Below are 26,969 nucleotides of genomic sequence, written 5' to 3'. Positions count from 1 at the left end.
TCCTTATTCTAGATGGTAGTAATTGACTCCTCTTGAAGAAGCAGTTGTCATTGCAAAACATGTAGAGGATTTGCTCCATATCAATTGTCCTGGCTGCACCTTTAGGATCACCTGAGGTTACCATTCCACCAGCACTACTGATGTAACATTATTATATGTTACGTTTTTGTGTATGTATAGATGTCCAAATTTTGATCATGTTGTATCAATAAAATGTAAGAATCTTTTTACCATATAAATTGTGTTAGTCCTTGGGTACCGAGATAGTCCATTCTCTTCTTGGCAGGGATAGTCCCTAGCCACATACAATTCACTTTTTCAACAAGAGTTTGAACTAGCTTTGAGGATCTACAACTTTCCAATTTTTATTTTTATTTATATCATGTGTGATGATTCAGTTGGTTTAACCGTATTGGTGGCTGTATATTTGGAGCTGACACATAGGAAGGATTAAATAGTAACTTGAAACAAGGCCAGGTAAATGAAAAAAAAAAAAAATCCTCAAAAAACGTCAGATGAGGAAAAACTGCCAGTGTATGCCAAAGAATAAAATTGTAGGCTCAGTCATTAAATAATTCATACACTATGGATAATTATAACATTTTGCCTATGGGAATAAAGTTTTTTCTGCCCTGAAGGAGTGTTGGGTTCATGGTGGTTGCAGCTAGAGGTATGGAAAGAGCTTGGTTGGTTTTGAACAGATCTGTGAATGTGTTTGTACAGGCATCCAAGTTGATAGGCTGGTGGAGTTTTCACATGTCATTCCGGAGAGCTTGCTACATTTGCATGGTTCACACAGGGAGATAGATCTATGGCTGGAGCACGTTGTGTGAGTAAGAGAAAGCATTGGAGAGGCGATGCCCCCACCCCTGTCACATAACAGCTCAGCCCCCTCCCCTTCTTTGCTTTTGTATGCACATACAGAGACCCTGAGGAGGCTGCAATGAGAATTCCCTAAAGCATTTACTCTTTGTCTAGTGCTGTGTGTCAGGCTGTCTCTTTATCTCCATCTTCCACAGTCTTCCCACCTAGTAAAGAGAGAGAGAGAGACGGAGCTCTGTCCAGCAAAGGTTAAACTCACAAACCAACAGGAGTCCCCTAACACGCTCAGCGCTGGAGGGAGGCAGATGTGGATCTGTCAGACTTCAGGAATCTGGCCACTTTCCATATTTGTGCACTTTGCTGGCAGCTTAAGAACGACTTAAGAATCCTTCAATCCTTTATGGATACGGAGAATAGGGTCAGTTTTGAAAGTCCCTAGAAGCTGTCCTTTTCTGGAAAGAGGGCAAATGGATAACAGGGGGCCATTGTCATGAAGAAGAGTCCACAAGCACAGTGCTAAAGGAGGAAGACTGCAGGTGAGAACCTATTTACCTACAGAGAAACTTGCCTGTGTATTTACGTCACACTGCTGTCCTGGGCTTCTGTTTAGCTGCAAACGCTGGTCTTCTATCGCACATACCTCCAATGAGACTCTAGATATCTGCCAGCCCTCCCCCCACAGTCTATTGCCCCTCGCCCCTTTCTCTCTTAATTTTCAGTGCCTGCCTGGCTGATGAATGGGTGAGCGTTCTTTTGCAAGGACCATCGTTTGAGGAGCCCCGGGAGCCTGAACTCTTCTGTTTTTTTTTTTCCCCTCTTCTTCGTCTTCCCCGTAGGCAGAATTGTGTGGTGGTTGTTAAGCTGCCTGAGAAGACCACTGAAGAACGCAGTGACGAAACTGTATGCTGGTGTTAAAAGAAGTGAGGGTGACACTTGGAGAGGGAGAGAGAGGGGGTGGGCGGCTCTGCCTGTATCGGAGAGGACGCAAATGGGGGGAGTGAAATAAAGTGGCAGTATATTTCATCGGAAGACGGGTGCCACTTCTCTGTTGCTGAGAAAATGGAGTGTCTGCGAGTCCGTTAGAAACAAAGCAGAAGTGATGGAAAGGAACTTTCACCTAAGAAAAAGAAAGGGACTTTTTAATCCCTTAATGAGGCTGAGCACACAAAGTTTAAGCCTTAATGTCGTAATGCTATGATATTCCAGCGGTAGGTGGAAATCTCACTGTCTTGTCACAGAGTGCAACACTAAGGTAAATTCTGACACCTCGGCTTCTTCTATTACATCTTTCAGCGGATTTTTTGTTTTCTCTACACCAGGAGTTTCTATTTTTACCTGTGATGCAAGATTGCAGAACTTCAAGAAGGATTTTAAATTCTTTAAATGTTCAAAGATCTATAGAAACATGGTACCTGTATAGTCTCTTTTTATCGACTTCATGGATGTTTACCTAAGATAGAGCTGCCATTGGATATACAGTGTGTCTTTCTACCTATCTTTCTGGAATGGGATTATCGAACTCCACAAAGTCCAGCGTGTTGGAGAACCCTGTATGTTTGAGACGTGGGTTTTGCCAGGAGATATTGCATTGCTCCTGACCAGATGTTGACCTCAGCCCAATTCTACCATGGTGTCCTAAGTGTTAAAGATTTACAGGCTCCTTTTTTATAACAATACAATAGTTCTTAATTTAAAAGACTGTAAGGATAAGGATGTAAACCTGAATTGGGAGGTTGCATTGTGGAGACTGCAGAAAGCCCCTACAGAGACTTTGCCATGACTGGGTGTAACTACCCTGCTCCAGCTACTGAGCGGGACCGGCTCTATCAGCATAAAGTCTCTCTGGTGGTTCGTTACTTCATGATCCCATGTAACATATGCCTCATCCTACTTGCCACTTCAACGCTTGGATTTGCAGTGCTTCTGTTCCTCAATAACTGTAGGTGTGGCTATTGCCAGAATCCAATCACCCTTCCTCTCAGCTGTCAAGCATTGTGTAATAGAGTTTGGTGTGGGAGTGAATGTGGACAATACTCCAGGGTCAGCTAAATCATTGCTCATTCATTGCTTGCTTGTTTGTCCTGGAAAGAATTCACAGTATGTGTCTGAGTATGTGCATGGATGTATGAACCCTTCTCCCATTAAAGCCATCTTTTTTTTTTTTTTTCCAAGTGACATGATTTGAGCTTTGCATGGGAGGTGCTTAGACCCTTGGTTTACTGACCTAGTTTCTACCGCCTGATATACCACGAGATCTTGGAAGCATTCAATTAGCAGAATCCTCGTTAGCCTGCTTTCTCTTGGTATGGCCTTTGAGGAATGCAAATCTGGATGAATGGATCTCTTACAAGAACTGTGACAAACGCCCCATGTTAAACTGCACTCCATGGTCTCTATTGTATTAGATCTGTTTATCCAGACAGTCCCATGTATTCCACCAAGAAATGTTTACAGTGCATTGGTCTATCAATCAGAGTAGTGTGATATCAGGAAATTTATAGCACAGTCCAGTGGGCAGGCAGAGAACATGAACCTGCCAAAGTATATTTTATTAATGTCTCCAGAGGTTTAAGTTGCCTTTTCCAGTGCTTCATCTTAATATCTGTGGACTTAAAGTTAGGACAAAGCAGAGATGTGGGTTTCTAATAACCAATTAAATTTAGCTTTAACAGTTTAGTTTTAAAGCTTATCTGTCATTGGTTGTTCAAGATTGCAGCACACTATTATCCATATATTTACTGTACCTATTGCATCTACATAACATGTGAGGAAAAAAGAGAACCTTAACTGGTATTATCACCCCTTTTAGATATAGTTCAAACTTGTCTGCTTAGAATATCAGCTTATTGTTAGGTATGTGAATTAACCATATGCTTTTTTTAAAAATTGTAACAACTGGTGGAATTGCAAACTTATTACGGGACGTTATTGGCAGTCCCTCTTTTGAGTTCAATGCTGTAAGGTTTCTTTAGTTATTATTTTTGGATATATTCCTAAGCAGATGAGAGGGGAGCCAGAGAATTTTACCTTTGGGAATAAACTGTGTGCTTACTCAGTGTTTGTCCAGCATGGAGCCAAGTGTCATTTTGACAAGCGCACCATATCCTTTGTTCACCATGAGTCTCACATGCTATTATAAACTCTTTCCAGCAGAGGTCCCCAGTCACAACCTTTATATATATCTATATATCTATCTATATATATATATAGAGAGAGAGATAGAGATACACACATATATATATATATATATATATATATATATATATATATATATATATATAATATAGATATATATATCTATCTATATATATCTATCTATATATATATATATATATATATATATATATATATGGTCCAAGAAAGACATTTTTGCTAGTGTAGTTGTAATGGATATAAATTTACTCCACTTTATCCCACTCCTAATGGGAAAATAGCTTATTTTATGAAGTGCAATCCAAGCTGCTATTGCTGATTGGAAACTTGTTAATTGCCTAATTTACAACAGTCATACTAATCTGAATATATTTCATAAAATATGTAACTCCACAGTGTTTACGATTGTCTGTCCTGCAGAAAAAGGGTTATTATATTCTTGAACTTCTTCTTCCATTAGTGCTGTTTTAGGGATTCACAAGAGAGCTTTTATAAGCCTTTCTCTGTACATTAGTGTAAATAACACAATGATCTGAGTAATTAAACTAAAGGGTTTGTCATCTCTAGTCCACAAGCTTTCCAGCCTTGTGTGTTTTAAGGATTTCCCAGTGTGGCAGCAGAATGAGTCAATACTGTTTATGTAAAAGAATAAAATGTACTTGGGCATTACTATATCATGAGCAAAGAACTTGCACAAACACGACAGAAACTTAATGAAAACCAGGCTCTATATTAACATTATCAAGCTTATTAAATAAGACAGAACAAGGAGCAGTGACGCTGTGCTAAGATCTGTAACCCAAGTCAACCAATTCGATTCCAGATTACTGTAGTGAGATGGGAAATGAGAAAGTCTGATTGTTTGTCGGCTACCTCTTACAGCAAGTTGCTGGATGCTTTCTGTTTTATTTAAAGCCCAACTCCATTGATTTGCTTTGGATAGGACAGGGATTAGATTTTCTGTCAAGTGCTTTCGACTATGTACTAGGAATCAACCCATTATCGACAAAGCTAATATATCGGGGGCCGATATGCACTTTCCCCAATATATCGGAATCGGCCCCTGAGGCTACCGATATTGCCGATATTTCGGGAAAGTGCTTGTACCGGAGTGATGCCTGCAGCTAGAGGCATCACCCCAGTACCGGCGTCCATAGCCGACTGTCGGCTGTCTTGTAATGACAACCGATGCGGCCGAGAAGCCACTTGGCGTCCCCCCCGCCGCCTTCCGCTGGTTGTCCGGGAGACCCGGGCAACCAGCCAGCACGGCCGCCGAAGAGAAGACCTGATCTAAGCCGCATTCAGATCTGATCAGGTCTCCATGTAAAAACCCAGAAGTTATGTCATGACATCATTTCCGGGTACTCAGCACCAAATTAAAAAAAATTACAGCATTCAAAACAGCCAAACTTGGCGTTTTGAATGCTTTTAAGTGCAAAGGAGGGGTTTGGGGTCTTTTAGACCCCCAGATCCCTCCACAAGAGTACCTGTTAAAAAAAAAAAATGTAATGTACGAAAATATCGGCCGATACTGATATGCGATGACCAAAATATCGGTATCGGCAATAAAAAAACGATATCAGTCGATCACTACTATGTACCTGTTCTTCACTCCTAATTGGGGAGATTGTCCCTCACTTCCTGCCCAGTGACATGGAGTGATGGGAGTTCTCTTAGGTGGAAACTACACGTTTGTAGAGCGGAAAATGGTTAAATCTTTTTTCCCTTTTTTAGTACTCTTTCTGTGTTCTTTTTCTTGGTGACACCTATTTCCATCATGTCTTATGTCATAAGGGTAGAGCATGTGTGGACATCTACACAGTAGAAGGCATACAAATTTGTACTCTATCCAGAATGGAAAATACCTCTTAAATGTTTACTATGTCACCCTTCAGGCCCCCCCCCCCCCTCCAACTACAGCCTTTAGCAAACTTTATACCCCAGAAGAACCTTGAAACATTTTTTAGGTCTAGGGGAACCCCTGTTTAAATAAATATACCTAAATGTTATCATTATCACTAAATTGTAGAATGTTTTATTTAAAAGAATTAAGAGCATGCAATAGCTAACATATCTGACACCAAAGGCAGATCATTTTTGTTTACACCCTTCTGCTCTGTACAACATTTTTTGTAAAAATCTTGAAATGTAATGAATAATGATTACAGAAAAGAAATTCAAACAGCAACATTTGTGGTGCTTCCTAACATTAGTAGTCAGTAAAGAAGCGCCCCCTTGCATTGCTATTCATTGGAGGTTGGAGATCAGTTCACCATTGCTCACTGTTCAAGGAACCCCTTGCAACTTTAGGAGGAACTCTAGAGTTTTTAAAAAACCCTGGTGAAGAAAGATGCTGTAATATAAACCTAAAAATATTGTCCCATGGTGCTTTAGACTACCAGCCTCTTTTCTTCATTCCTCAACCCCATAATTTGAAAAGACACCTATTTGATGCATGTTTATAGAAAATAATGCCTCACTAGGCGCATGCTCAGTCGGGACTAAGGGCACGATGCACACAATTTGGAGAAGAGGGCTGGAGTTCAGGGAATTAAAAAGCTCAGGCTTTGGCAAGCCAAGGCAATGTACAGAGGTACCATTGTCATGTGTAATAGTGAGGAGGAAGGGAATTGGGGACAACTAAGTGTTAAAAATGTAGTAGATATTTAGCGTTTTCAGAAAAATGGGTCACCAGTGGCAGCTAATATATATTTCTCTTGACAGGTTTTCTTTAAGGAGCAATTCCAGTTAACAATTTAAAGTAAACCAGCAAATACTGTAAATGTTAAAATTAGACAGTTCACTTAAGCCTCGTACACACGCGTCTAAAATCGGCAGGGAATTTTCGTCCGACGACCGATCTGCAGATTTTCGGCTTGTTAGTATGATGCTTCCGACAACCAACTCCGACTTTTCCGCTGAAAAAAATCTGGTGTGCAGGCTATAAAATTTTTGTCCGCCGTCAAAACACGGCCGATTTTCCTGCAGTCAGTACAGATTTTGACAGGGAAAAATCTTATGAGCAAGACTGGGCATGCTCAGAGAAGAAAGAACACAAAGAAAGCAAACCAGCACATGACATCACTTCTGAAGTAGATTTTTGTTGGGCGCGAAAATTCGTGTGCAGTCTAGGCACATTCCAACCAACAAAACACCACTCTGGACAAAAGACGGACGATCGGTCGGCCAATAATCGTTGCGTGTGTACGGGGCTTTAGTATTGCTCAAAGGTAACCAAAAACCCTTCGTTAGAGTAACATGAAGGCTGCCATTGTTGGCATTTAAATACTAGGTGCTTGCCTGTCATGACCTTTCTTTTGCTTCAGTACTTTGATTTACTGACCCAGATGGATGCATATAAAGAAATTCTGACTTCACTGTGACTTTCCTGATCTGCATACGTTTTCTGGGTCAGCAACTCAAAAAAAAAAGAGAAAGCCAGTAGCTAGTTTAACACCATATAGGTTTTCAGAAAAGAGAATGGTACAGCAGTACTTCACAGAATGGTACATTTGAACAGTGCCTTGTACATTATATTTGGTTGTTATTAGTGGAACAGTCATTTACAATACGGGCATCACCATTTGTGAAATTATTCCTGCCAAAAGTAAAACTTCTAGGCAGGAACTCTGTATTTAGTCCAGTTAAATACCTTTTGCTACATTATTTAGGCCTTGATGAAGAGGGATGTTTGGCCCTTGAAATGCTTTGGCTGCATTTTCTTTCCCTATTGTTACTTGTATTATAAAGGGCCTTTGACTCAAAGGCCCTTTATAATACAGTTTTGACTTGAGATAAAACTGTCTGGTAGTTGTTTGACTTGTTTGCACCTGAACTTGATTTGGTATCAGCCTCTTACAGACTCAAGTAAAGCAGAGCTCAGTTTGTAAAAAGGGGAAGCAGCACAAGGAGCCATAGTGTCTAAGGGAAGAGCTTATCCACCTGCTGTCCAGTCACAGGCTGGGGAGGGATAAGACCTTTAGGCCCCTTTCACACTTGGAGTCCGTCGGCTAACTCAGTTTTTCTCAGGGGGGTATCGATCCGCCGATCCCCCACTGAGGAGGCGGATGGCAGCTCTGTCTCTGCGCTGTGTGCGGAGACAGAGCTGTCAGGTCCCCGCTGTTCTCTATGGCGGAATCGGATGGGAACGGACCCATCCGATCCAATCCACTAGACGCATGGAAAATAGGGTTTCCATCCGTCCAGATTTGATGGATCGGATTGGATGTCAGCGGACATGTCTCCGCTGACATCCGATGCCCCATAGAGATGCATGGGGCATCTGTTCAGATCCGCCAAAAAACGGACAGGCGGATCTGAACGGTCCGCCTGTGTGAAAGTGGCCTTAAGCAGAGAATAATTAGATCTTCTTCCCTAGGCTGTTCCTAGGGAAATGTGTCCCTAGGCTGTACCAGAGTTGTGTAAATCCCACAAGGTAAAGTAAAACACAGTCAAATCCCAACTATGCTTAAAATGTAAAAACAAACTCAGGACCCTGCATTCGCTATATCTGGTCTACCACGGTACAAACATGGAAATGCAATCATTTTAGTAAGTAAAAACTGCTAAATACCTTTGCTCATCAGCAGTATATAGCAGTCTTATGGCGCCTAGTGACTGTCTGGTTAAAGCTTGTAGGAGGAGTTTTCATTCTACTCTCACTGTCCTATGAGGCTGTAGGACCCCTGACCCTCTGTCCGGAGAGTTCTGATTGGCCCAGTCCTGATTACATGCATCCTCCCAAGAAAAAAAAAACTCTCTAGCAAAACACACAAAACTGAGCATGTTCCCCCTAGGGCTCTGTTCCATCAGGAGATAGATTAAGGACTGTGGAAGAAGGGGAGGATCAGTGAAGACAGGATCAAACAGCCTTTTTACACAATGCAGAGGATTAACTCCTTAGGTTCCGCAGTGAGTATAACAATCAGGCTTTACTGCATATACTCACAGATTTTCCTTTTGTGGGTTTAGTAACACTTTAAACCTTCTTCCAGCCCCATTCTAAGGTTATGCTAACTACCATGTAAAGTAAAAGGATGTGTATACTTATCTATGCTGAGGGCGCTCCGGTCCGGTGACATCATTCATTGGCTTACTATGGGGCATCCGTTGCTAGCTGTCCCACCTCTACACTGAAGCCAGCAAATGGAGCTGATCATGTAACTAGACTGAAGCGCCCTCAGCAGGTAAGTATACACATCTTTTTTTCTTTACAAGGTAATTAGAAAAGGCTTAGAATGGAGGTAGGAGCAGGCATAAAGAAAAATTAAAGGCAAAACTTTTTTTTGAGTTTTGGATAGAGGTCTGTGCCCTCTGCATTTGCGCTTTTTCCTATTATCGTTGAAATTGAAAGTGAAAGAAAATCCCATATTTTGGGTTGACCCCAATGAATTATTGGAGGGGGGCATCTTTCAATGGGGACACTAGTTCTGGTGACCTGAGGGTCCCCAAGAAAGTCCCTTAACCACTTAAGGACCGCCTCATGTACATTTACTGCGGCAGGGCAGCCCTTAAGCGCAAAATCACGTACCTGTACATGATGTTGCTGAAGGGCTCTAGGGGGCGCGCGCGCACTGCTGAAGCCACACTTCCGCTGTGATTAGACACAGGGGGAGCCAATCAGTGGGTCCGGTGCCCGTGATGGCTTCTGGCCACCCATGATTGTTCAGGAGAATGACAGAGCGGCGGTCTACCTATGTAAACAAGGCAGACCATTGTTCTGTCAGACAGGAAGAGAGAGGGTGTCCTACTAATCAGGAACACAGAGCTCTCTCCTCCTGCAGTCAGTCCACCCCCACACAGTTAGAAAGCATTCCCTAGTAGCACACTTAACACCTTGATCACCTCTGATATTAACCCCTTTGCTGCCAGTGTCATTTATACAGAAACAGTGCATATTATTTAGCGCGGATCACTGTATTGCTGTCCCTGGTCCCCAAAAAGTGTCACTTGGTGTCAGATTTGTACACTGCAATGTCGCAGTCCCGCTAGAAATCGCTGATCACCACCATTACTAATAAAAACAATAAAAAAAAAAAAAGTCCATAAATCTATCCCATAGTTTGTAAAGGCTATATCTTTTGCTCAAACCAATTAATATACGCTTTTTGGATTTTTTTTACCAAAAATATGTAGCAGAATACAAATATAAAGAAATACGTTTTTTTTTATTTTATTGGACGTGTTTTATAGAAGAAAGTAAAAAATATAGTTTTTTTTTTTTTTTTTTCAAAATTGTCAGCCTTTTTGTGTTTCTAGTGCAAAAAATAAAAACTGCAGAGGTGATCAAATACCACCAAAAGAAAGCTCTATTTGTGGGGAAAAAATAACAATTTTATTTGGGTACAGTGTTGCACGACCGCGCAATTGTCAGATAAAATAACGCAGTGCCGTATCGCAAAAAATGGCCTGGTCATTAAAAACCTTCTGGGGCTGAAGTGGTAATTTGCAGGTATTTCCTTTCACTTCCTGTTTGGCTATGGGACAGGAAATGGAGGTAAAGCTCTCCAATGGGCCACAGATTGCAAAAATAAACATTACAGAAGTCATAACCCTTTTTGCTCTATCCAAAGTTTTTTCCTATAGTTCTACTTTAAGTTTAGTTAATTAGGATTTGAGTGGACTTCCACTTTAATGGACAGAAATACAAAACCTTTGGCAGTTAAACAGCTCTTATGTATGTTCATCTTGCTGTTTGTCTGGAGTCCAGCTCTAATTTGTATCATTAATGACTGTATATATGCCAAACATCCCAAAGACTAATGCAATTTTTTTTTTATTATAAGCAGTTTTTAGGTCAAAGAATTTTTGCAGTTTTGACATTTCCATAATACAGTGCATATGTCCAGGAACTGAGCGCTGTAGCAAAATACATACATTGATGATAATGCTATGCATACCAATGCTACTAGCTGGCCATGTGTGATTATCCTTATAATGCCCAGCGACAGCAAGCATCGCTTTTGTATTTTATGGCCTTGTAAAATGTAAAGACACCAATAGTTGTATTTTTTGGTTCTGACAGGAGTTTGTTGGCCGGCTAAATTTTCCTTATAGAAAATACACATACATTGATAAATTTTGCCTGATCATTTGTTGATGGATTATGTTCAGCTGAACACCAATTATATCAGGTTATTCCTTCCTTTGAAGACATCTGTTCCTGGTAATATGAGATTGAGAAACGCTTGACTTATATGCTACCGTATGAAAGCTTATTGGATAGTCCAGCGTGCTCGGCTCTCAAGTTGCTACACTTAGCAACGCTCTGTCCAGAATTCAACTGGAGAATTGCAAAACCCATCAATGTTTTATCCCTGACCCATCATCTTGTTTGCTGTGTAATCTACAGTTACAAGCATATCCCTCTACAGCAAGGGACTTCCAAGAGCTGCATTAGACTGACATGTCACAACAGAAAATAATATTAACTACTGTAGAACAGTCTGCTGTCATGCTGCTGGGAAATGATGGCATTAATAATGCATCTGTCAATTTATCTCATTTCTGAGCCTGAAACTGCACTCAGAATAGCAGCATCATAATAGAAAATGTTGTTCAATTTACTCTCCAAACAATCCAATAATATACAGGGTGTGTTTGTATACATTTAGAGTGATGCCCCCTGGTGGCCTGGAGCCCGAGATGCCATTATGGCTATTTTCAAGTCATATTGGATTACTTTATTAACTGTTGCCTTTTTTCCTATGGAAAATCCAGCCAATATATTTGCCTTGTTGCTGCGTAAAGGACACTGCATTAAGGGTCCATGTACACTGGGCTTAAAAAACGCATTTACAGAATTTTAAGTTTTGCCTGTAGAAGCAGCTCGGTCTTATCCTATGTGTCCATGCACATTACGACGTTTAGAGGCAGAAAAGAAAACCCTTCTGGTTTGTCTTTTTGAGAGGAGCGTTTTGGCAGAAACAAACGCCTAAACGCCTATAGAAAAACGCTCTATGGGTACATGCACACTAAGCTTAATAAAACGCCAGTTCTCTTGACAGGAAGAAAACACTCAAATAAAGCATTTTTCAACAGGCATTTAGGAGCATTTAGCATTTTTTTCTGCCAGAAAACTCATTTCAAAAAATGCAAACCAGAAAGGATTTTTTTTTCCTCTACCTCTAAATGCTGAGACTTAAATATGCTTCTAAATGTACTAATGTGGATTACATTGAGCTGCTTCAACAGGTAAAATGCAAAACTCCTGTAGAAGCACTGTTTTTTTAAGCTCAGTGTGATTTTTCTGCCAAAAGAACTAGCATTGGCGTGTAAATGGACCCTAAATGTAAGGAAAATGGCTTAGAAATGTAACTTCATTTCAGCAGTTTTGAAGAGAATTATTGATTTAATATGTCCTTACTAAAGCAATGTGTTCCATATTACCTTTCATTGTATGCTAATTCAAATATTTGTAACTTCTGGGTTTATTTTTTCGGGCTGATTTGGCCGTGGTGGCCATTTTTGTTTAGCATTTACTCCTGCCCTGCTGAAGGTCAATATGAGGTTTACATGGCTTACTTAAGCTGCTCTCATTACCAGCGTTTGCTCATGTGCAAAAACTTTGAGTTTTGATATGTAGGTAGGTAGACAAATTGTAGCTAGCCATTACTACACTATATTGTCAAAAGTATTGAGATGCCTGCCTTTACACACACACTATATCTATTGCATCCCAGTCTTAGTTCGTAGGGTTCAATATTGAGTTGGCCCACTCTTTGCAGCTATAACAGCTTTAACTCTTATGGGAAGGCTGTCCACAAAGTTTCGGAGTGTGCCTATGGGAATGTTTGACCATTCTTTCAGAATCACATTTGTGAGGTCAGGCACTTATGTTGGACAAGAAGGCCTGTCTCGCAGTCTCTGCTCTAATTCATCCCAAAGGTGTTCTATGGGGTTGAGGTCCGGACTCTATGCAGGCCAGTCAAGTTCCTTCACCCCAAACTTGCTCAACCATGTCTCATGGACCTTGCTTTGTGCACTGGTCCAAAATATTTGGTGGAGGGGGTATTATGGTGTGGGGTTGTTTTTCAGGGGTTGGGCTTGACCCCCTAGTTCCAGAGAAGGGAACTCTTAAGGCGTCAGCATACCAAGATATTTTGGACAATTTCAATGATCCCAACTTTGTGAGAACAGGTTGGGGTTGGTCCGTTCCTATTCCAACATGACTGTGCACCAGTGCACAAAGTAAGGTTCCTAAAGACATGGATGAGCGAGTTTGGGGTGGAACTTGACTGGCCTGCACAGAGTCCTGACCTCAAACCGATAGAATACCTTTGGAATGAATTAGAGCGGAGACTGTGAGCCAGGCCTTCTTGTCCAACATTAGTGCCTGACCTCACAAATGCGCTTCTGGAAGAATGGTCAAACATTCCCATAGACACACTCCTAAACCTTGTGGACAGCCTTCCTAGAAGTGTTGAAGTTGTTATAGCTGCAAAGGGTGGGCCATCTCAATATTGAACCCTACAGACTAAGACTGGGATGCCATTATTTCATGTTCAAGTTCATGTGTGTGTAAAGGCAGGTGTCCCAATACTTTTGACAATATAGTGTATATTACCTTTTTCTTTCTCTTGCTTTGATAATCCAATGACACATAAGAGCATTACTTCTCATGTTGTGCTACAATTTCTGGCATACTTATAATTTTCGATACTTCTTATTTGAATCACAATGTCTTGCCGTTTGGAGACATGGAGGACTGTGTGACTGTGTCAAAACCTTGTTAGTTGCCCTCAAAGATCTTGCCATCCTAAGCTCTCTATTTGCTCTGGTCTCTATTGCTTTTTGCCAAGCTTGTTGTCCGCAACCAACTGGAACTGAAAAGGTACTAACTGACATTTGTTGGAGGATCACATAGCCCATCCAGTGTTATGTTTCTCCTAATCCCCCAGATGTTGCAGACTGATAGATGGGGTGCACAGGATGGGCAGATTCTGTACTCTGACAGCAAGAGTTGAGTTAACGCCATCCCCTGAAACATATCAAAAGATGGCTATTGCCCACAGCAACCAATCAAATGTTAGCTTTTATTTTATAGTCTCCCCTGGAAAACAAAGTGTTTCCTTGTTTCAAGTCCTGGATTTATAGATACATTTCACTTTGTCTGAAAAATCAGAGTTGCATTAGTTGTGTGTAAGCCAGGCTAAGTACTAATGCCTCCTGCATGGCAAATAACTTTTTAAATAGCTGATTAATATCTGATGGAATGTTTATTTTGCTCTTGCCTTCTAAGCGCAGTTGTTAATAATACAACAGTGACTGTGCATTGGCGCTCTGCCTGGAACCCCCTCCTCCTTTGCCTCTTCTTAATAGAAGATTTTCCATATCTCTTTACAACCAATAACATTTGCCGACTTGCATGCATATAAACACTCTGAATATGCAAATGCTTTTATCCAGAGCTCGACATGTGATAAGTCCAAGTTAGACTGATTAAACCAGCGGCCTGCCCTCATATTTCCATTTTTTGCACAGTAGGTAGTGCATACCTCACTTAGCATTTTCAAAGGTTCTAATATGGAATAGTAACCTTGGTACATATCTTTTGCATTGTTAAACATGGGCTACATATTTCTTTTTTTTTTTTTTTTGTTGCTTTTTTTTTTTTTTCTAACTAACCGCAAAACATGTCCTGGTTCACTGATCAGCAGCACCTTGTGGTAACATGACTCAGGCTTAACTATTATACTTTCAAGTGCTGATATTTCTGTAGCACAGTGAGAATTTTTTTCTAATCAACACCGTTGTACAGCAGCGCTGTATTTTCTTTTTCTGCCTTGACTGTGACCAATTTTTTGGTCTTTCTTTCTTTCCACTGTCTAACCCTAGCGCCTGACCAGTCAGGTTTCTGCCACCTACTACCACAGCTTAAAATAGACTGTTCCGCTAATACACATCATGCTGAGGTAATTTTACAAAACAGATGAAGAACATAAAAAGAAGTTGTTTATTTGGGGAAAGCCAGGGGGTTTATAATAAAAGTGTAATTTATTTTCTTCTTTAAAGTTGGAGGCATAGCTGAAATTCCATGGGATCCTAGTGTAAAGTGTTCACAGGGGCCCCTTCATACGTCCTGCAAAATCCTTCAAGGGTCATGAAGGATTGAGTCTTAAATCTGTATACAATGTACTGTGAGTAAATAGGTTGTAAACAGCAGTCATAGTTGAACACTATTGTCCCCCAAGGGCCTTGGTGAAGTATCACCTTCTTCAACCCTTAGTTATGCACTAGTTTGCATTCTAGATACAACCTAGCTTGGCAGTCGTTCATAGTTCGAACATGTCTTCTGATTTATTCGGTTTGACTTGATGCTTCAGCATTAATGCTCTTCAGAAGGCAAGCTGCGCCTGTTTCATTTGGCAGTCCTAAAAATCTTGTTTGTTTCAGGTTTCATGGTGAGGGGACGTGGAGAGTCTCCAGTCTACCATGTTTTTTTTTTGTAAATGGTGGGATTTGTGTCCTGTTGTTGCCTATATTACTTGTTGAAGTGAGGTTTGAAGATGAATTAATGGCTGCAACGCGGGTGAAATGTCTAGTTTCAGCTCTCTGTCCTTAGAACAGCATAGAGTAGCAGAGGACCCTATGTATTACAACCTAGAGACTTCATGAAAATGTATACCTCACAAACACTTATCCCAGATCAAGATGCATAATATTTTACCTTTAAAGTGAAACACCACCCAAAATGTTTGGTTTTGGATAGAGCAGACAAAGGTTTTAGAGCCCATTCACATTAGCGCGACTTGTCAGGCGACTTGTCAGCCTGACAAGTCGTGCTCCCTCGTGGTCCATTGACCGCTACAGGACCCGTTCTAATAGGAGCGACACAAGTCGCTCCGACTTAGAAAAAGGGTCCTGTACTATTTCGGGGCGACCTCAGAGCGACTTGCATAGACTTCCATTATGTGAAGTCCCTGCAAGTCGCTCCAAAGTCGTGGTGCACTGTAATGCACAAGTCGCCCCCGAAGTAGTAAGGAGTCGTGTCGCGCTAATGTGAACCGGTTCTTAATCTCTGACAAAATATTATTTCTGAATATGTTTTCAGTGGGCAGATTTTCTTTCACCACACTGGTATGTGAAGGAATAGTCCCATTGGTTACTAAAGCTAGCCATACATGGATCAGATTTTGGCTGGTCGATTAGCTAATAGACTTACTGTACAACTGCCCTGTTGGTTTTCCCCCGCTCAATCAGCACTGAAGGATATATAGCCTGCAATGCTGGACAGTGTACTCTGATGGCAGGGAAGTCTCCCTGCTGTCAGTATACAGTAGCGCGTCAGAGAGGATTCCCCCATTCACTTAAAATTTGTGGATGGGGGAATTGGGTCAGTTTTTTCATTCAACCCACTGCTGGAAAAAAAAAAAAGACTAATCTATGGCCTGCCTAAGACAGTGACAAATGCCTGGTAGATTCTAACACCTTTATACTTTTCACAAGTAAAAGGGAAAAGGAGTTCTACCCAACAGAATCTCTAACCCTTCTCCACTCTATCTTAACCCAAAAAAAAAAAGAAATGTCACAAAAAGGTTTTGGAAAGTGGAGGTTGACAGGGGGTGTTGGTTGGCTGGAGAGGACTTCTGACAGCTGCATGCAATAACCTGGCTGTAACGAGCATATCAAAGGTTGAGTAGACCATGGTCAAAGCCATTTGGTAGACCCATGGTTCCCAGACCTTGTGAAACTTAGGCATAGAGCTGTGCAGTTTCACCAGTAGTGTTTAATATTAAGTAATGCCCAGTCCACCCTGGATTTAACCTCAGACCTGAACAGAGATTCAGAGAGCCACCATTTTTATATATAGAAGTTGCAGAAAAAAAGAACATTAATGGTGTAGACCAGTGTTTCAACCTTTTTACAGTCAAGGCACCCTTTAAAATTATGGACAATCTCGAGGCACCCTCCAAAATTATGGACAGACTTGAGGCACCCCATTCAAAAATGTAAAAACTATTCGGATAGTTTTACATAATGCTGCAACATCCACATGTAGGAAACCCAACGTTAGAGGGTATTTATACTTCTAAAGCAAATACACTTTTGCAAATGGATACTAACTAGTATTCCAATGTTTCTCTTCTCCCTCAGTTTTTCTCCACCACTTAGCTAATGAGACACCAAAGCTGATGGGGAGAGGCAAGTCAGGGTCAAACAAGAATGATATGCAGGCAACTGACATCCTCGTCAACTGATTATGTCATTGGTCATTAGCAGGTTGGAAGCTAGAAGGTTGTATTTTTTGTACAATGAAAACCTGTGGCTTTTTGTAACTAAAAGGCAGGTTTCATCCACCCACCAGCTTGTATACAATTTTGGGGCAATTTTTAGGCATTTTGCCAAGGCTCCCTTGAAGCAACCTCAAGGCACCCTGGGTGAAAAAGGCTGGTGTAGACTACAGCAACCAATTTTGCTTTCTGTTACATAACAACGTAGTAATGAGCTGGCGGCTAAGGACAACATCTTTATTTATCACTTTCTCCAGTTAATAGAATTTCATCTACTGGACAAATCATAAGTCTAACATATTGTGTTACTATGTTTGAATAAAGGGAACTTTTTTTTATTATTTCCAGCTATTTTCAGTTTTATTAATGTCTGCATGATTAATATGTATTAAATTACGTGTTGTTTCTTTGTTTTCCCCAGATAAACCAGGAAGCCATTTTCCAAGTCCTCAGCCTACATTACAGGATGGTGAGTATCACATCAAATTATTCATTGTCTGCTATAATGAATGATGTAGTTGGAATCATTTATGAGACAGGTATTTGTGGAAACTTTGACAACTGAACGAATTTGCTAATGCTTTTTGCTAATATACCTTAATTCTTGAGCGGGCTTCTTAAAGAGGACTCCATTTCTAAACAAATACCCCTTCTCCCCGCCCAATCTTCCCCGCCCAATCTTTTTCTTACACTTTTTTGCAAGATTGCATAGAAAGTTGTTCACTTTAAGATACTTGTAATAAAGAAAGGGGGCACTCTTTGCACCTGGAGGAATTAAAGATGAACTTCCACATTCAGAAATGGTAGATCATTGTAAGAGCTGTGAAGAAAAAGAAATAAATAACACTATATATTATTAATTCAGGGAGTAGCTGAATGCCTTTGTGGATAAGGAAGGATTTTTTTCCCAGTTAGAGCAAATTTTATGAATGTTTTTCTGCCTTCCAGTAAATCAGCTGCTGGTTAAGGGTTTGGCGAATGCAAGGAATTTTTATTTGATTCATAATGTTTTTGTGTTTTGGTTGAACATGATAGACATGTATCTTTTTTAAGCTAACTGCAACTAAGGATACTGCTTTTACCTGAGCCAAGAGCTGTTTCTCATCCACTGCCCAGATAACATACACCCCTATCAACCAAGCGTATATGTCTGTGCTCTGAACAGATATCGCAAGCACCAGCTTATATCGTGCTGGGTGAAGAGTAGAGATTGGCTTTGAATAACCCACATGCTACCTACTAAGTGACTTTTTCTCTAGGCATATGATGGACCAGGGATGTCTCCACTTATGAAAGATGCAGCCATTGAAATAATAGTATTCAACTGTTCTGGTAGAATTTGGGTAATGTTTATCTGATGATTATGAACTCCTTTACTGTTAAGATTTTAGCACGTAAGGTAGAAAGTGTGCTTGATGTGAACTACCACAGTGAAGCTACCAGCCACCACAAAAGTGGATTCATGTGACACACAGCAACATTACTGTATGCATGCAATTTGCTAATTAAGTCCTACATGCTAATGTAATACCATTACAGCATTTGTGGGATGTTGCCATATGGCTGAATGATTGATAGCTGGAACGTAATTGTATTTAGGACTAAAAAGATAGATTTAGGCAATGAATTAAGTGAATTAAATTGGAAGTCTCTATTGATTTAAAGATCCGTTCTCCTTTCCACTCTTCTTTTTAAAATTAAATTAAAATCAATTATTCCCTTCAGTGATAACAGTACTTAATAAAAGTTCCTTGAAGACAACAAAAGTTAATATCATTTAAATTCCCTTTTTCGGAAGAATGTTACAAACCAGAACACCATTAAATTAATCTGATTCTGCACATGAAACGTGATAATTAACTTTCTTTTCTGAGGTCTTAAGAAATAGCAAGATGTCTGCTTCCTGATACAATTGTGAAGGTATTTTTCAAGGTTGATACTGTGCCTTCATTTTATATTTCTTGTGCTCCACTAAAAATAGAAAAAAAATTATTAGAACATGATTTGACATAATCAAATGTGTCACCTTATCAATGAAATAAAAACATCCTGGTACCATAATGTTTGTTTAGTGTTCCAACCCATGGAGCCAAACCACTGCAGCAGCCCCTGAAATATCCAGCACTTCCCATTTCATACACATGCCTAGATCCTCTTCTGTCTCCCACAATGCAGTTGTTACCCGAAAGATATGAGATTTAATTTACCTCAGACAATATTTGGGTTAAAAATGAGATTTCTTTGACTATGAATGAAAGCTTTAACACAGCAATTATTTATTGGTATATAGTTTGAAAGCCTATCTTAATTTACAACAATCTAACTATTGTACATACTACAAAATGTAAAATATTCCTAGTTTAACTGAACAAATATAGAGTATATACTCATATACAAACACACTACGACCAACACGAAGAGGACAAACAATGTAAACCTTAAACCTTCATAGTTACCCTTCACTTGAGTGTTCCTCCTGGTCTGCCATGCCAAACAGGAAGTCACTCTATCTCCACCTTTGCTAATATAGAACCGTATAGGGCTATTCTGATTGGTTCAGCTATCATGCCCTGTTCCTCCCTCTGGGCGTATCTCGTTCAGGATAGGACAACTTCCCCCTCCCCTGGGTTAGCATAGAGTCAGCCTCTTGCTAAGCCCTCCTCCCTGTTGGAGGGAGAATTTACTCCTACCTGTGGTGCCTTGGCTCCAGGAAGTCTGTCTCCCAGAAATGTAGTTACAGTATGATACTATTTAGCATATCAACAGGCTACCTCCCAGCGAACAGACTTGTTGAATGGGATACTTTTTATGTGTTTAAATGTGAATACCCGGCTGGCCTTTCAAATGGACTTGTTAGACTGGATATCTACTACTGACTGCAGACTGAAGTCACACAATTTCATATAATTGATAATCCTATATCCACTAAATGTAAAATCAAAACTCAATATCTCGTACATATATATATATTTACATTAATATTTACAATCTCTAATGGGGATTTATATATAACTCCTCCTCAGGCCACAGTAATGGAGATTACACATAAACTCATAAGGCAACACAGTTCTCCATGCTTGTAGTGGCAAATTACCAGGTCTGATCACTGTTACTGATCATATGTAAGTACTGATTTTCCAAGAGTCCAAATATACATAGGATCTCTGGGGAGCTAATGTGGTGAGCAGTAGTACCGAAGGTAGGGCTGACACAGGAATTCTTTAAAGAATTTTCCCTTCTAGATATTTTAATTTTGGCTATTTGCCATTGGTTTTATTTTCTTACTGGCTTCTTATATTTCTTGGGCATTTCTGTTTCAAGATCTCAAGTTTCCAGTTATACCCACACCCCACAGTTATTGGGACTTATCTCTACCCACTGTTTTTTTTCCATTATTTTACTTTTTCTAAAAATGCAGCAAGGTTGCTAAGAGTTCCTATGCTGCACGATCAAAAAGTGAGGGTCTGTGGTAAAGTGGAAGACTCCAGAATTCCAAAACGAGTTATTGGCCCTGGATTCATTCACAGATGTAAGAAACGAGTGGCCCCAAACATCTTCCCCATACTAAATATTAGTTATGGTTGTTTTGTAAATCATGTGTACTGAAAACACAAAATTTTCCATTTGGTGAGGGTTTGCCTAAAGTTTTTCAGCAATGGAATGTTGACCAGTATGTTATATACAGTATCTCACAAAAGTGAGTACACCCCTCACATTTTTGTAAATATTTTATTATATCTTTTCATGTGACAACACTGAAGAAATGCCACTTTGCTACAATGTAAAGTAGTGAGTGTACAGCTTGTATAACAGTGTAAATTTGCTGTTCCCCCAAAATAACTCAACACGCAACCATTAATATCTAAATCGCTGGCAGCGAAAGTGAGTAGGCCCCTAAGTGAAAATGTCCAAAATGGGCCCAAAGTGTCAATGTTTTGTGTGGCCACCATTATTTTCCAGCACTGCCTTTACCCTTTTGGGCATGGAGTTCACCAGAGCTTCACAGGTTGCCACTGGAGTCCTCTTCCACTCCTCCATGATGACATCACGGAGCTGGTGCATGTTAGAGACCTTGTGCTCCTCCACCTTCTGTTTGAGGATGTCCCACAGATGCTCAATAGGGTTTAGGTCTGGAGATATGCTTGGCCAGTCCATCCCCTTTACCCTCAGCTTCTTTAGCAAGGCAGTGGTCATCTTGAAGGTGTGTTTGGGGTCGTTATCATGTTGGAGTACTGCCCTGCGGCCCAGTCTCCGAAGGGAGGGGATCATTCTCTGCTTCAGTATGTCACAGTACATGTTGGCATTCATGGTTCCCTCAATGAACTGTAGCTCCCCAGTGCTGGTAGCACTCATGCAGCCCCAGACCATGACACTCCCACCACTTGTCCCACACTTGTCTTTGTACTCCTCATCTAGTTGCTGCCGCACATGCTTGACACCATCTCAACCAAATAAGTTTATCTTGGTCTCATCAGACCACAGGACATGGTTCCAGTAATCTATGTCCTTAGTCTGCTTGTCTTCAGCAATGCTTTCTTGTGCATCATCTTTAGAAGAGGCTTCCTTCTGGGATGACAGCCATGCAGACCACCATACCACCATACTGCAGCTTAGTTTCAGGTTCTTGGCGATCTTCTTCTAGCCTAGGCCATCTTTATGTAGAGCAACAATTCTTTTTTTCAGATCATCAGAGAGGTATTTGCCATGAGGTGCCATGTTGAACTTCCAGTGACCAGTATGAGAGACTGAGAGCGATAACACCAAATTTAACTCACCGGCTCCCCATGCACACCTGAGACCTTGTAACACTTATGCCCCGTACACACGTGCAGATCGTCGGCCGAACGATCGGCCGTCTTTTGTCCCCGGGCTGTCGTGTCTGTTGAAAAGTGCAAAAGACTGCACAAGAATTTTGTCCGCCGACTACAGCCGACTGCAGAAGTGATGTCATGTGATGGTGAACTTTCCCTGTGTTTTTTCTTTTCTGAGCATGCCCAGTCTTGCAAATCTGCTGTCTGTCGGCCGAATTCTGTATTGACTGGCGAACAATCGGCCGCTCTGGTGTCGGCATACAAAAATTTTAATGCTTACATGACAGATTCTTTTCGGCCAAAAGTGCGCTGTCGGCTGTCGGAAGCATCATACTAACAAGCCGAAAATCGGCCGATCGTTCGGCGGCCAAACATTTTCGGCCGACAATCTGCACGTGTGTATGGGGCATAACGAGTCACATAACATTGAGGAGGGAAAATTGCTAATTGGGCCCAATTTGGACATTTTCACTTAGGGGTGTACTCATTTTTGTTGCCAGCGGTTTAGACATTAATGGCTGTATGTTGAGTTATTTTGAGGGGACAGCAAATGTACACTGTTATACAAGCTGTACTGTACACTCATTACTTTACATTATAGCAAAGTGTAATTTCTTCAGTGTTGTCATATGAAAAGATATATTTACAAAAATGTGAGGGGTGTACTCACTTTCCTGAGATACTGTATGGGGAGCATATTATATGTCCAAACATCATTAAGAGGTTTATTCATACAATTGTAGATTTCACTTTTTCAGTTTTTACTTGGCTTACTGAAGTTAAAGTGATTGTAAAGTCTTGTTTTTTTTTGTTTTTTTCTATTAAAATAGCAAACATGTTATACTTACCTTCTCTGTGCAATGGTTTTGCACAAAGCAGCCCAGATCCTCCTCTTCCTGGGTCCCTTTCTGAATCTCCCAGCCGCTCCCTCCTGTGGAGTGCCCAACACCAAGCAGCTTGCTATGAGGGCACCCGAGCCCAGCTGCAGCTCCGTGTGTCCATTCAGACATGCAGCTGCTATTCAGCCCCAGTCCTTCTCTCCCATGATTGGCTAACTGTGTTTGATTGATGGCAGCGGGAGCCATTGATGCTGCTGCTGTGTCTAAGCCAATCAGGAGAGAGAGCTGAGGCATTCGTGGACATCACTGGATAGAGTGGGGGCTCAGGTAAGGATTAGGGGGGCTGGGAGGGGGGCTGCTGCACACAGAAGGGTTTTTTTTATCTTAATGCATACAATGCATTAAGATAAAAAAAACGTTCTGACTTTACAACCCCTTTAAATGATGGAACCACAGTGTACATTTGACACCATCGTTATACAGTAGATCTTTGAGGATTACTAGTAGATAATGTTAATGTCTGCACTTAAAGCTAACCACACATATACAGGCTGGAAAACCACAGTGGTTGCTTTTGACCATATTCGATATCATTTTTTTAAAATAACTGTGGATGTTTATTACTTTATAAACAGCGATGCAGTTTGCTCATATTGAAACAATAAACATTGAGAGCTGATCATATTTCCAACCTAATCACTTGACTTGGTAACTGGATGTTTGAGTCTGTGCAATGTGGTAGCCAAGGTAGAAACTGACATATATAGATAGGTAGATATACTGACAAAAAGCATGATGATAGGAGAAGAGAGCAACAGTTTATCACTGTGCTGCTTCTACTTTCAGGGTCGGGTGGGCCAGGTAAAAACTAACCCCTAATCCCCCTACACTAAACAACCTATAGCCTGTCTCTTAATACTAAACACCCAACCCAAAATGTCTAGAGCCCATCCTTAAAGAATAACTTCAGTTGTTTTTTTGTTTTTTTAAGTTAGCAGCTAGAATAGTATAGGTATCAGGTACCTAACAGTGACTGGAGTCCAGCAGCCGGTTGCTCTTGGCACTGTGGGTCCTCAGCGCCGCCATCTTGGATTTAGAAACCATCTGAAGATTCACAGTCAGCACCCCAATTGTGCATGTGTGAGCTTGTGCAGTGCACTGTGATTGATCCTGAAGCCTCCTGGGGCATTTGACTTGTCCCAGGAGGCTTTAGGAGGGGATAGGATGAGACATGTGACATCATCCTCGCCTTGGTGGGGATTGGAGAAGTGGGAGCGGGTACTGATAAATTCGGTACTTGCTTCCCCCCCTCCAAAAAAACCTAAAACTCCGTTACAATCTGGGTGAAGGGAGCGAAGCAGCAGCAGTACTTTACTTTAAATTATTCTTCTGCTTTAACTTCCCCCATACCACTGAACTCTTTAATACTAACCTAACCTAGCTTCTAGACTTAAACTTTAAAACCAGATAAGACCTATTCTGCTGCATACTCAACCTTGTTCTTTTCTGGAAGTCTCTTTGCCAACAGCTTGCAGGTCCCTTGCCGAAGATATACAGTGTTGAGATCCTGTGCCTGGATAAACTCTTTCAGCAGTATCAGATATTTTTTTTTTCTTGACAGAATGAGACAAATATTACATTTTCTTACATGCATTAATTTCTTTGTGACTTTTACCTTGTCAGTGAGGAGGGCTTGGTTCACCTGGGATTGATGAATTCTGCCAATTATCTTTGAGATGAACCTGTTTCAAATGATGCATCCCAGAAGACTGGAACTATATCCCCAGTAATGCTATTTTCAGAGTGATGATAGGCTGTGTACTGTGTGCAGTTTGTAGACGCTCCCCAGTGGCTGTCTCCGAATCTCTTTCACTTGTGTGCTGGGATGATCCCAAGGGAAATCTTTAGATTCAGAGGGTTTTTTTGGGTAATTTGAAGTCTGGGTTGTTATTGTTTCAGCTAGTGCTGACAAACCTCATTCAAGGTTTTAACAGGCGGAATAGAAATCTATTGTGTGGTTTATTTTCGAGTAAGATGTAATACTCCAAAATGCTAGCTTTAGCCTCATTGTGCTACCTATGAAAAATGACTATGGCTCATTCGTAGATGAGAGGCCTGCAAAATGGCTCAATTATATCAATAGGAAATGAGCAATTGCTTTGGATGCAGACGTTATAGGGGCTATTTGCCATCAGCCATACATACAAGCTTACCTTAATAGGGCAATAGTGGAAACATTCTACAATAGTGAAAATGATCTATATATACTACAGGGTTTTGTTTCATAATAAAATATATAACTCCTATTTTCAGAGTACTAAACCGTGAATCAGTGATTGAATCTTGGCATGCTAGGTAAGGAGTTATGGATTTTTTAAACTGTGGATTAAACAGTTTAATGTGTTTAGGTAAACTATATTGGGCTAATTTAGCGCACATACTTAAACAGGTCTGCTGACCAGCAACTCATAGTAACAAATCAGATTTCATACATCTTCATTTCAGGAGAGTCAAAAAAATGAATATTACTTATCGGTGGGGCCGATTATCGGAGGCTGATATTCACTCTTTTTGAAGTACCAGTATTGGCTGCAAACTTGCCGATTTGCCTTATATTGCTTCAAGTGGTTGTACCGGAGTGATGCCTGCAGCTAGAGGCATCACCTCAGTACCGTTGTTTAGAGCCAGCTTTCTTGTAATGACAACCAATGCGGCTGAGCAGCCACTCGATTGTCATTACAAGGAGCAGGAGTGGACGACCCCCCACCCCCCCCCCCCCCCACCCCACACACACACATCAGTTCCATGTAGTGGAGTCTTAAAGGCGCCAAATAAAAAAAAAAAAAAGATGACTGCATGCAAAACAGACAAACATGGCGTTTTGATTGCTTTTAAGTGCAAAGGAGGGATTTGGGGTCTTTTAGACAGAGATCCTGCCATAAAGAGTACCTGCCACTGCCTATTACTTTCACACGGGATGTTTACATTCCTTGTGACAGCAATAAAAGTGATCAAAAAAATTTTTTTTTCAAAAAAGAAAAGTGTAAAAGCAAAAACTTGAATTGTGCACAATATAGTCACCTAATATCCACTATCGGCCTAAAGGGTGGCCGGTAGATCGGTATCCCTGAAAAAAATATTTTGGCCGATCCCTACAACTAACTGGGTAATATTGCTCATTAGATTACATAACCATTTACCTTGCAGTAGAGAGTTTACTTGATTTTGTCTGCACAAATCATTATAATTCTGTTTGACTGCTCCTGTGATTCACACATGCCTCTGCCCCATTTTATGGCATGGATAGTGATTATATTGATCATCCTTGTGCACCCCTTCTCCTGTAAGCTGCCTCCTCCAGCTCCCAGTGCCTGAAAACATGCTCTCTGCAGTTTGATTCGATAACACTGCATATCACTCTCAGGGGAGGACTGGGCCAGAGGATAGGGGGGCAACTGCCCCCCCCCCCGAGCCGCTCTGATGCCCTTTACAAAGGCTGCACCGCTTCTGCCACAGACATACCTAAAGGATTCCTGGTGATAAAAAGTAAAAAGTCCCCACTGCTGACCTACTGTGTGCAGGATGAAGACAAGGACGGAGCGCAGGCCTCTTCCCCAGCATTTATGGTGTAAACGGTGCCTGAGCAGAGGCTGGTTCCATGCCCCACTGGAGAATCTCCTCCCCCAGGCAGCCCTAACTGAGCTGCCCCAGCTCCCCCCAACTGCTTCCTGCTGGCCAGGTCGGGAACCCGGATTTGGCCGGTGAATAGAGAGTACCTGGAGCCAAGTTTCAGCCTGGAATGGGGGTCAGGAGGAGACAGGGAAGAAGGAGAGTGGGAGGGGGGCTGAGTTGCTATACCAGGGGCCTCTGGTTTGTACTTGCCCCCTGGGCCAAAAGTTGCCAGTCAGCCCCTGATCACGCTAATGCTTGTTGAAGGGATTGTGGAAAGTGTATATAAAGAGGATTCCAGATAAAAATACCAGCAGTATTTTAAAATACATATTTTTTAATGCATGCATAACTGAACTAAATTACATTTTTGCATGCCCCATTTTCAATTGCATGGTCTAAACCTATCCTCAAACCTGACCAGGTGATTTTAAAAATTCATC

General features: G+C 41.1%; 1 protein-coding gene across 11 annotated transcripts in view; it reads left to right on the top strand.

Annotated features, from left to right (window-relative positions):
- The window catches only part of AGRN (agrin), a 704,390-nt gene that overhangs the window by 263,724 nt on the left and 413,697 nt on the right, over nt 1-26,969 (top strand). For 10 of the 11 annotated variants that reach the window (XM_082274335.1, XM_082274327.1, XM_082274332.1 and 7 more), the window contains one exon: nt 17,629-17,676. In XM_082274335.1, the coding sequence (XP_082130461.1) occupies nt 17,629-17,676 (48 nt within the window). Of the gene's footprint in view, nt 1-900; nt 2,762-17,628; nt 17,677-26,969 lie in introns of those variants that run through there. The other variant, XM_082274326.1, reaches the window with a different exon arrangement.

The sequence above is a fragment of the Pelophylax lessonae genome (genome assembly GCF_965119305.1).
Source record: "Pelophylax lessonae genome assembly, chromosome: 12".
Taxonomy (NCBI): Eukaryota; Metazoa; Chordata; class Amphibia; order Anura; family Ranidae; genus Pelophylax; species Pelophylax lessonae.
Note: the sequence above shows the minus strand (reverse complement) of the source record. Positions and strands in the feature narration are given on the sequence as shown.